Raw genomic sequence first — 11802 nt, 5'->3', positions numbered from 1 at the left:
AATAATCTATAGGGCTTAAAGAGCTAAGGATTTAACACTCATCTTACCTGAGCTGAGCCAGAGAGGGCTGCTATTTGGGAGAAGTCGGCTCCACAAACTTTGAGCTGGTCCAGAAGCAAGTCAAGAGCCTTAACCCACATGAGGACTGGGGCAGTAACAGTCTTCTTGTCCTGTCTGACAACTCCACTGTGAGTCCTGTAACATATCAAGTCAGAGGTTAGTAACAATAGTACAGTAAATCCCCTATGATCCAACATCATACCATTTTATCATTAGATTTCTATGAAACAAATGAATGTTGGGTACATTCAAAAAGAGTTATCCGGATAATGCTCAAGCTAAAGAGGGATGATTCAGAAAAAAGAACATGCATTAAAAATGCACTTAAACTTCACTTCAAATTAGAAACCCTCTTCAATGCAGGTAAAATATTTTTTTAATGTATCACCTATAACCTAAAAATAGAAAGATTTTTATGAGTTTAAGAAATTACTTAAAGATTATATATATTAAATTTGGCTATTTATTCTTTTGGAGAGTTCTCCACCCCCAGGCATTATGTTATTTTTATTTGGTATTTTAAATTAAAAATTGGTACTACTACCGTTGCTAGTACTCGTTTAGACTTTTCTATATATCACATTTATACTTATAAATTAATAATGATTAGATTATGAATATGAATCCCTTCCGCAAAACCACGTGAAGTTTGTATGTGATTGGAAGTCGTGAGAGAAAAACACTAATATGTCGAGGTATGTCTTCTCCAGCATTGATGATGATTTTAGGAGCATCTGGATTATTGAGGTTCTACTGTATTTCTACTAAAGTAGGCCTACAACACAGAGAGTAAGACATAGAAAACCTAAGGTTTTATGCTTATGGGAGTGGGACAACCATAAGCTTTCAGCTCTGGTATGTTGGGGCGGAAATATAATTGTGACGAGCAGGGAAGAGCCCGAATGGTGAGCACTGTGTGTCTGTGGTTCTTTCTCTACCTTGAGCATTGTAGTACATGAGGGCGAGGGGGGGGGGATTGCCAGGGCCGGTTCTAGGAATTTTTCAGAGTTAAGCGAACACCCGAATCAGCGCCACTTAGGATTCCCCCCACCATCACCCCCCCCCCAAACCAATAACATAACATAACCGTATTTGTGAATTTTTTCCCAATAATTTTGGGAAGAATTTTTCAATGAAGAATACTTGCAATAAAAGGCTGTTTATTATTCGCAGAAATTTAACATTTTTACAATTTTACTCATCATATAAACTTTAGCAAAACCAAGGCCACACAAAAAACAGGCTTTAATGCTCATCAAGCATGACGTCACGATAGAAGACGGCAATGACGTAATGTTTGCCGTTTGTGATCAGCTGCTTGTGTTAATCTTTCCTTGGAAAATAAATAAATAAATACCTAAATCATTTCCGTCTTCTATCGTGACTTCTTTGGGCTAAATGGGGTCGCCACCAGATGATTTAAACAAAAATCTACTCATTGATTTGGCTTGTTTTTTATCTTCCTCTTCCAAATTCGCCTTACGCTTTCTATAATAAGTGCCAGACGGTTTCTTTTTTCTGCCATTGTTTTCTTAGTATCGGCTCGCAAGATGTTTTACTCATTCATTCAGTTTATACTTTCTTCTTATTTAATGCGCTAATTATAAATTAAACTTAAAGCACTCGTAATCATATACTTATCAACAATCATGAATCATCAAAACAATGCCAATACGATACCGATACGGTATACGTATACAACTAAAAGAGTGCAATACAACGTAATGCTCTGCTCTAGGATCAGAGCCAGAGGCAGAAGGGAGGGAAGGGAAGTTTCATGTTGTGTCAAGTGGCGGTGGGGCACACGGGAGGGACGATGGCTTAACATAGTGTCAGCCAGCGTTCGCCGCTAGAACCGCTAAGTCGAAAAATTTAAATTGATTTTATAATTTTAGTAATAAAATTAACTTTTAATTATAAAATTAAACTGTCATAACTAACCTAACCAACCAAACTTGCTAATAATATAAAAAAGATATAAGATAAAAATCAAATAAAGTAAAATCTTTGACAAAAAGTCAGCCTCTCGACGGGTCTTGAAACTCGAGACCTCCTGATCTAGTAAGATGCGCTATCAATTATGCCACGAACGCCACTGGAATCACATTGTCCCGTTACGCTAATCATGTCGCCTCAAGAGAAGACATTATAGCCACTAGAGATATGACGTCACCACACCTTTAGCCATTGTCCCTTCCGTATGCCCATCCGTGACAAGTGGCGCTGCGCGCTTGCTTATCTCGAGCATGAGCGAGTCGTGAAATGAAACCCACAGGCGCCGCGCTGTACGCTGCCGACTGCCGAACGTCAGCTCACTACAAATCGAAACTGCAAATGGCATTGAGTCCTTCAGTTGTAGTGCTGTACAAATATACACATTTTTCAAGTGCTGTTGGTACAAACAGAATAAATGCCTTTATTGTGGTGCTTTGAATACTTGAACTCTGAGCAAAAATAAACAAAATTACGTTGTTCACTTAAAAAAATTGTTCCGTTGGCGCCACGGCGCCACTTTTTCGTGGCGCCATATGCGGCCGTGTAGTTCGCGTATGGGTTAAACCGGCCCTGGGGATTGCGGGACTTTGCTCTAGACACCAGCACTAGTGGTAGACACCTCTTAAGCATACACACACATGGAGTGTATCCTCTGTTCCTTACTTCTCTGTGGGTACACCATAAAAGTGAAGGAAATAGTAACTAACGTTAATATTATTGCCAAACCTATATCTTAAAAATACAAAATGACCTTTCAAAGGTACCAATTTACAACCAAACAAAAAACTAAAACATAAAATTAGAACTGATATCTTCAAAACAAACAATAGCGCAATTTACTAACGTAAGTATCTGTTTCTCAATCTCAAATTGAAGCTGTAAAAATAAACAAAGATTAACAAGCCAAGAGCCAATAAAGACCATGACATTGTATTTACTGTATGAAATACGAGGAATGACTCAACGACACTCACACTGAAGCCGATAACTAATCGTTGCCGTGATCGACTAAGAGAGTTAATAACTTTATTTGGTTTTACGACCTTTACATCTACGTTCACATAGTCATATAGTAGCCTAGTTCATATTTCATTACAAATGTAACTAAAACCTTAAAAAATATCCTATTCTATGCTTAATATATTTAAAAAAAGTATTTTAAATAATTAATTTTCTTGACTTATGGAGAAAGAAGGTAAAAGTATAAAATGGAAAGTTAAATAACATGTTTCATAATTTCTGTTCTGACAAAAAATCTTCCAATAATAGTGCCGATAGTAACATAATTAAATAACATGATTATTGAAAATCGAGTTATTTTTTATATAGTACAAATTCAATAATAATCAACATTAAAATATAATAATTTGTTAGTCTTTGTTTTTATGAACAGATGTTTTATTTTTTAATTTATTTAAACAATTGAGAAGAGTTGTAGTAAGAATTTAAAAGTGATCAAGAACATACCATAATTTTGCTAAGGATAAATGTTTTAAATATTTGTTATTTATCAGAATAAAATCAGTTCTTTATTATTTAATAATTGTAAAAGTTCTTTATTTTACACGAGTTCTAACAATGATGGTATCAAACCATTGTTATAGATGCAAAATTAAGAATACAAAGACATAAAAACAAAATAAAAGAGCATATTGTTTAACAGCTATCTTTAATAGTTTAAAACTTTCACAAAGTTGTTAACATCGAGCCTTTCATAATACTTTTATGACTTTGAGATCATAAATGGCAGCTATAATGAGTTAATTTACTTCAGTCTTTTAGCCAAACATTGAGGAGTTCACAAAGGCTGTGATACTTGATTACAAGTTTAACTTCATCTATTGTTTACAAAGTTAATTAAGAGTTTAACATTATCTATTGTTACCTGAGTAAATTTCAAAATCTCAACCTTATCTTTTGTACTATCTTAATAGCGTTCTTAAGTTAATGTTTTGTTTTCTGTTAATCAATCTCTGTTCTGTTTTTTGCTAAAATACATTTTATTGTAAAAATGCTCTTTTATTTTCAATAATTTTAAGTTCAATAATTCAAGATTTAAATGCATCTAAACATGTTTTAGAATAACAACTAACTAAACCTTAGTTTAACAGACCTCTTCAACTTTTAATAATATTTAGTCAGACAACAGCATTTCTTAGGTAAGAGAATGTATGGAAGTCTTGTTAACCCTTACAGTTTTAATAATAGACTGGGACGGTGGCGTTGTCCTGTAATCCAGCTACTAGGAGGTCACGAATTGTGGATATTTTTATAGGCATGCACTGTGGATGCGATACTCCCTGGTGTGGATTAATGTCTGCACTAGTGAGTACTACGACTAGCCGCAGTACTATCCAGATAATTAGACCAATTCGTTAATACCAAGGCAAAAATGTGGTTCGGATCCCACTATAAACTGTAGGTCCCTTAGTTGCCATTAGCTATATCCTGTATAGGCTATTAATTAATAGCTGTGTCTAAGGCCTTAGTCACTAACAAGAAGACTACAAGATCGCGCCACTCATCCTACACTCATCTCCATTCATACTTGGCTAAAAATACCTAACCTACTTTGTATGGTCACCATTTCAATGAAATGGTACCAGAATAAATAATTCAATAACAACTTTGATACTAAAATTAGCACAATTGGATATCACAAAGATAAGAAGGTCAAAGGCTAGCAGGCATACAGTAACAGATTAATTTTAACTGTTTATGAACTAGGATAGTACCTACCAAATAATAATGTTAAGGCCTACTGGGATTTATAAAAATGCAAGCATCAGTTGATTAACATGGGAAAAAGTATACAGGATACAATGATTGGCCTACATCACATTAAAAATGTAACTTAATAGGAAATCAAAACAAATGTAGGAAAATGTATGGTTCATATTTAGGTTTCAATTTAGGTCTTAAAGCTGAAATGAAATATTTTGATCCCAAACTCTAATTCTGGTTCTGATGAGAGAAGGTTAATTAAGTGCCAAAATGCAGTTGGTTAATTTATTTCAGCAATTTTTAGCCTATTTCGAACTAATGTCTTAAAACTTAACCAAATTTCTGAACTAATTTCATAGATTAGTTGTCAATTGATAATACCTACGAAGAAGTGACAAACAAAAAGTTCTCTTGGAGTTCCCGATTACACTTTTTTTATACATAATGTTGTTGAAAACAACGGTGGCGGGGAAAGATTGTTGTGCATATGTGTGTCTCGCTCGCAACCTTTGTTTAGGGAAAAATTGGGACAACCGTCATAAAGGTCAGAAGGTGGGACTGTCCCAACAGAATCGGGACAGGTGGCAACCCTACTCGGATCTGAAACTCGTGCATATTTTGGTTTAAAATGTTATGGAATTTTAAGGCAGTGTCTTAGGCTCTGCGTCTTAGAATGACTATTAGAATAAGAATAAGAATGCTATATTGCCGTTACACTGGTTTACATGCATGGCACAGTCAAGGAAATGTCTTAGAACTAAGGTTAGAAGTGTATTAGAATGAATTTAGTATGAATTAATACAAATGTCCTACAACCCTTCTGCTCCAAGGTATTTAGTTTGGTAACCAAGCTACAGATGGAACTAAGATGCAATATAATAGGTCAACTTAACTTACCTGAACTCCGGCAAAACACTGTCGAACTGAACATTTGTCTCATGAATCACTTCAAGGTTTTTGTTTACAATCACTCCTTTTAACTGAAACATAAATCAATTTCATAAACAATAGTCAATAATATGGGACTAAACTTTTTGACAAAACATAGCCTATACCGCAAGGGTGTTAGGGCTTTCTGAAACAAGCAATACCATTAGTTGGAAGGTAAGTAGGCCTACGATAGGTTGTTCAATGTCTACAACACAATGTTTGTGTACCATTTATAAACCATTCAGACTACAAAGAGAATGTAAAATCAGAAAAAACTGAGACTTTGGCTGCAGTTGAGGATAATAAACATTCATCTTAGCATAGAGTAGGCAGCCCAAACCTTTTCTTGCTTACAGACTTTTGCTTGAGGTTTTTTACACACTTGAGTCGTCATTGTGTCTAAAAGATTGTTATGTTTGAGACATATTGTACGAAAAAAATCCATGTTATCAAATCAGAGCTTGGACACTGCTTGCGACATAATATGTCCGAGACATCATCTGAATCACACAAGACCGCGGATAGTTGTTGTTTTGTGTGACATGTTGTACGACATCAGGCTTAGCGCATGCACACTGGCAATCGTTCCTGAGCGAAAAGGTTATCCCGCCGTCTACAAAGCACATTTTGAATGGTTAACTGATCATAATGTTAAATTTCATTCTGAAATAAGTCTTGAACCATGTGAGATTATTGGTTCAGTGGTTGGGTCTTGACAAACTAGCTTGATCTCCACGTTTGCATAAAAAAATGGGTCAACCATACGAAAAACCAAATACCGTTGAAGCTGTTTTCAGGCAAGGATAGTATGTTAGGAGAAATGTCTCCATCATGCAAAAGACATAAGACACACATTACTTTTTCTGTTTCATCAGACACGACATATGCGTGCAGCATATATATATATATTAATTTGAACAAATGGCGTTTTTGGCCTCTGGGGACATGAAAACGAAAAAGCAAATCAGTTCTGGGTCTAGGTCTTACGATGGGACCTACGGTAATCGCTTATCCTCTGCAAAAGAAACTCACTAAAAACAATATATGTATAATTTGAGATATCAAGGCCTTCCATGGATCTATAATGAGCTATATTTTCATTCCACATTCACTGTGCAGAACGGGAAGTTCATGAGCTATGTATTTCTAAAAGCCATCCTATAATCATCAGAACCCTGAAAATACTCCTCTACTTTTGACCTTTTCTTAACACTTTTTACCATCTTACTAATTCTTACCTACTTTACCAGTTAGGGCCTAGTATAAAAATCCAAATAATAAAGTCAAAATACTGTACTAGTACAGTTGAAGCAATGTACACAGCAATAAACGAACATATTTCCAGCAATGTTTATTACATGAGTATCAGGTTAAGACCTCTACTGGACGGTGAACACGAAATGGAGTACAGAAGTGGCCCATCGAAAAGCAAGCCTTTGTAGATGAAAATGTGTCAAAGATGTAGGTGCAAAAGCACCTACAGGTGGCTCCTCACAGTTTGTAGCATTTTACTGAAAACCAATGATCTTTTATTGTAAGATTGCTTAAAGAGTTTGCAGAAGACCATGCACATTTCCACAATGAGACAGTAGGTGTTCAAAAGCCAGAAGAAACTTTTCTAGCTGATCGGAGTGTTGCAACTACCAAACACAACGGGTGGACATAGGTAAAAATATTTGTATTAAATAAAAAAAAACATTCTGGAAGATGCCTATTCTAATCGCTTGTTAGTTTGTTGAGAAGGATCATCTGTTGAGACTCAATGTTGGAAAGCATTAGGTTGAACAAAGACAAAAAGAATGGACATCTGTACATTGATTATCGTTTGATTAACTGTTCATGAGACTTTAGACATCTTTGACAAGAAAACCAATCAAAACACTGCATTCTTACCGATCTAGCCTATTTTATAGCAACATCTACAGTATATCATATCAATAAGTGCATCATCTCTGACCATTAGTTATTATAAAATTAGGAGGATAATTTACCTAACCACAATTGTGTGCAGGCCTATCAAAGTGACCTGTGACATTATATGGATATCATAATACCTATGTAATATTGTAAACATAGCCTAATCAATAAACTTGTAAACCTGATTTCTAACTCCACCAACAGCATATGGCATCACAACCACTAGTACATGTAGCCATAAACCGCTCAAGGAGCTTAGAGATTAGATGATTTTGTCCTTTTACTGAATTACAGTAGACTCCCTCTTATCCGGACACCTTTTAACCGGACATCGGTTTAACCGGACTACACTCGGCGGAAATGACATCTCTTTAACCGGACAATTTTTATCAGCACATTGGTTTAACTGGACTAGATCGGCAGGAAGTGGGCAGTACTGAAACAACTGTTCACGTGGGAAAGATTTGAGACCAGTGATCACGTGTCTAAATACAATGCTATCCTAAATTTAAGCTGAATATCACAGTAAACAGTCCGTTGTAAAGAGTTTTTGGGGACGTCGGTTTAACTGGAAAACCCGTTATCCGGACTGGCCTCGGTCCCGAGGAGTCCGGATAAGAGGGAGTCTACTGTATAGGCCTACTACAATGGAATGCAGTGATTACCCAAGACATATTTTAAAGAGGTAGACAATTTGGTAAAACTTGTATATAGCCTACGACTCCACCACTTCATTTTATTACTGATTTTTTCAAAGAGGTTGGCGGTCTCTTTTAACCTTGCATAGCCCGTACACATAAGCCTCGGGCCTATGTGCGGAACGTATCCAGCAAAGCAAGGGGAGAGCCAGTACAGGACCAGGGTGAACTGTCATGATAAAAAGTATTGGCAGGTACCACGATTCGAACCCAAAACAATACTGCCTTGATTTTCTAAGTCTGTGACACTACCGACTAAGCCACCGACTCACCAACATATTTCTGTGAGTTAGCATGCGATAAATAAACTTAAGTTAACTTATTGATCTTGGCTAGGCCTACATTTAAAATTAGATTTAAATCTAATGGATTTGATTTAATGGTACAGTTATATTATTGTTATTTAATAACACTAGTTACGAATAAACATGTAGCCTATGGTTGTGGAAAGTTAAGTAGGACCTGGCCTAGGCCTAGTCACAGATTGAAAGAGATAAAAATACAAATAGGGTAGTTTATGGTTTGAAATTGTTTGTAAGATATAGTCTAACAGGCTATTTACGTTTTGCCAAACATGTTATAATTTTAAGTACTGTGAAATATTACACCTCAGAATAAAATAAAAATATTTCGTGTAAGATAACCAAAAAAGTCTCTAATGAACAATCTTGGGAGCTTTTAAATTTTGGTTTACCGGTATAACTTTTACGAAAACAATACATAATTATAAATAGGAAAACAAATATAAATCTTAAGTTTTTACTATTCAGTTCGTATATAGGTAGTCTACAACAAAACATGATAAGAGAAAGTATAGGGAGATGAGATCACCTGTTGAGTGCTGAAGTCTAGGCCCAAATAAGTAGCGTCTTCGTTTTCTGTCATCTTCGATATTCCTGAAGCAGTTAATTCTTGTTTCTACAAATTTATCTTCAGTTTAAATTAAACATATAGTTGATTTCATGAAGTTAATTAGGGATGTTTACATAGCTTTGAGTATGTCTCAAGTGTTCATAACTTCCTAAACATAACATTGTTGTTTGGTTTGTCTGCTGCGCAGCAGCAGCAGTAGCAGTCTGATCTCTGACTCTGATGACAATCTCGAATCTCAGCTGACCTGCGCTGGTTGATTCAGACACATTACACAGGGAAGAGGAGGAGAAAAAAAGGACAAAGTTAGTTATACTATATCAACGTACTGTACTATATTCAATACACGTACCGCTAGTTATTAGTTGAGTACCTAGAAGATAAATTAATTACCTATGTATTGTTCATAATGCAATTTGGATTGTGTTCATTAAATCGAATTTGAAGATTGTTGTGGTGCGTGTATAATGCCCGATAAGTGGTAACGCTTGAGTGTGTTATTTATTTATTTTCAACGGCAAAAGCGAATTCCTCCAGTTTCTTCAACTGTTTTATGTTATATTACTAATATATTCGTAGATTTCATGGTGTTTGCTTTACTCTTTGCCTATATACTAGAGGATAGATATTAGTTTGAAAATATATTGTTGTCTTTGAGAAATTTAATAGCCCCCTTTAATACAATGCCGCGACGACTGGGGTGTTTCAGTGTGTGACAACCTCGCACCGGGATGGCTATTTCCTTCTATGGTAATAACAGATATAACAAATGTGTGAACATTAACATTACGCATACTCTCTACTCTCCCTTATGCTACCAGTTGGCCTATCCAGGAGGGTTTTGAACCCCCCTTGAACTTATAAAGTTATTATTTTACAATAAAATTTGTTTCTACAACTAAAAAATCTCTTTAATATGTCTCTTAATAGAATCGCATGTGAGGGCCTTTGGGCTGCTGTAGCGGAAGACGCAAAGCGTTTCCTCCTCCAATGGCGCCGTGGGATTTGAATTTGAATGAACCCGCTTTGAATGAAATAATTCGAAAACTATTTAAGACATCTTTATGAAACTTGATATACAGTTTTATCAAGTCATAATGTATTTTATGAAGAATAATCTCAAATCTGTTTCTGTTAAAAAAAAAAAACAGCCATTTTAAATTTTATAACTTTATTACTAAAAAACTGCTCATTTTATGAAAAAATACCCCCGCCGTAGCAAACCTGCCAACTAAGCAAATTTCCATTTGTCTGAATTGATTTTCAATGAAATATATTTAAATAACATTAGGTTTAACATATATATACATACAAATTTGAACGAATGGTGTTTTTGGCCTCTGGGGACATCAAAATGAAAAAGTAAATCGGTCCCGGGTCTAGTTCTTATAGTGCCACCTACGGTAATAGCTACTTCCCTATAGGGAAATTCGCTAAAACTCAAGAACACTTTTATTAATTTAGTATTTGACATACCCTATCAAACGACACCAAGTTTTAAATTATCCAATTACAAACAGCTGAGAAATGAAGATTTTTAGTTGAACAGGTCAGGGACCTGTTTCATAATAATCATCACACTACAATACTGCAAGTTAGAAGTTGTAACTTGTGATTTGCATTTGCGATCAGCTGATTTACTACTAATAACTTGAAAAAAAAACTTGCTGTTAGGTTTCGCCTCATTTAGCGCAAAAAATTTGTGACCTATAAACTATTTATTATAAGATCTTTTTAACTTTATGTAGTATAATATAAAATTATACCTAATAGCAAAATTGTAGTGTTGTGGTGCGTGATGCGCCAATGTTTTGGTAATAATAAAAAGTAACGCACGAAGTATGACTTTATTGATGTAGAAATAAACAAAAAATGATATTAGTGGACTGTATAAATGAAACTGTGATGAATAAATTGCTAGATCGAAACGAATGCGGTTGTAACTAAATGGGTTAGACTAGTGAAATACGTGGAGGGATCTGCCTCTTGCGTCCTGTATGATGCTATGCGAATTTAGCAACGTGATGCTCGTGACAAAAGGTACCTCCCTCGCCCCAGACTGGTGTTACAGCAATTCCAAGAACTGGCGAGGAAGTGCCTGTCCTTTCGCAGAAGGACGATGTTTATGACTCTGTGCTATATGCCGACAAGTGGCCCTAGCAGAACGAACTTTAGACTCTACATTTTGAATATGCTTAACTATTTACTTTACATTATTTATTCTAAGAACATAAATGAAACTATAAATAATCATGAGACTAAACAAATAGTAATAAACATAGTTTTTTTATACAACTTAAAATTATCGCCATTTTAAAACAGAAAATATTTTTGTAATGAATAATTTTTTGTAAAAACATTATGACTTGATTAAAGGATATGCTAAGTTTCATAAAGATGTTTTTTTTTTTATTTGTTGAGAAAAACATTTAGAATACAAAAAAACTAAATTGTATATCTCGCTAACGAGGCATTTTTGGAAACGTTTTATTCTAGATTTTCATTTAATTTTGACGTATTGAAAAAAATCCTGAATTCTCGTACTTACATATGGGACAGCCTTTTTACATATGTTATTGGTCGAAGGTCTATGATGGAAATTACATTG

General features: G+C 35.1%; 1 protein-coding gene across 1 annotated transcript in view; it reads right to left on the bottom strand.

Moving 5' to 3' along the window:
• LOC128998836 (xylulose kinase-like) overlaps positions 1-9357 on the bottom strand; it is a 47969-nt gene extending 38612 nt beyond the window's left edge. Inside the window, exons 1-3 of the mRNA XM_054425193.1 lie at positions 9156-9357; positions 5677-5759; positions 48-195 (exon numbers count right to left, since the gene is read on the bottom strand). Coding sequence (XP_054281168.1) covers positions 48-195; positions 5677-5759; positions 9156-9209 — 285 coding nt within the window. The 5' untranslated portion in view covers positions 9210-9357. The remainder of the gene's footprint in view (positions 1-47; positions 196-5676; positions 5760-9155) is intronic.
• Between the last annotated feature and the right edge of the window lie 2445 nt (positions 9358-11802).

Source organism: Macrosteles quadrilineatus, unplaced genomic scaffold (assembly GCF_028750875.1).
Source record: "Macrosteles quadrilineatus isolate MER2022 unplaced genomic scaffold, UCM_ALF_1.0 Scaffold_7__1_contigs__length_78375512, whole genome shotgun sequence".
Classification (NCBI taxonomy): domain Eukaryota; kingdom Metazoa; phylum Arthropoda; class Insecta; order Hemiptera; family Cicadellidae; genus Macrosteles; species Macrosteles quadrilineatus.
Note: the sequence above shows the minus strand (reverse complement) of the source record. Positions and strands in the feature narration are given on the sequence as shown.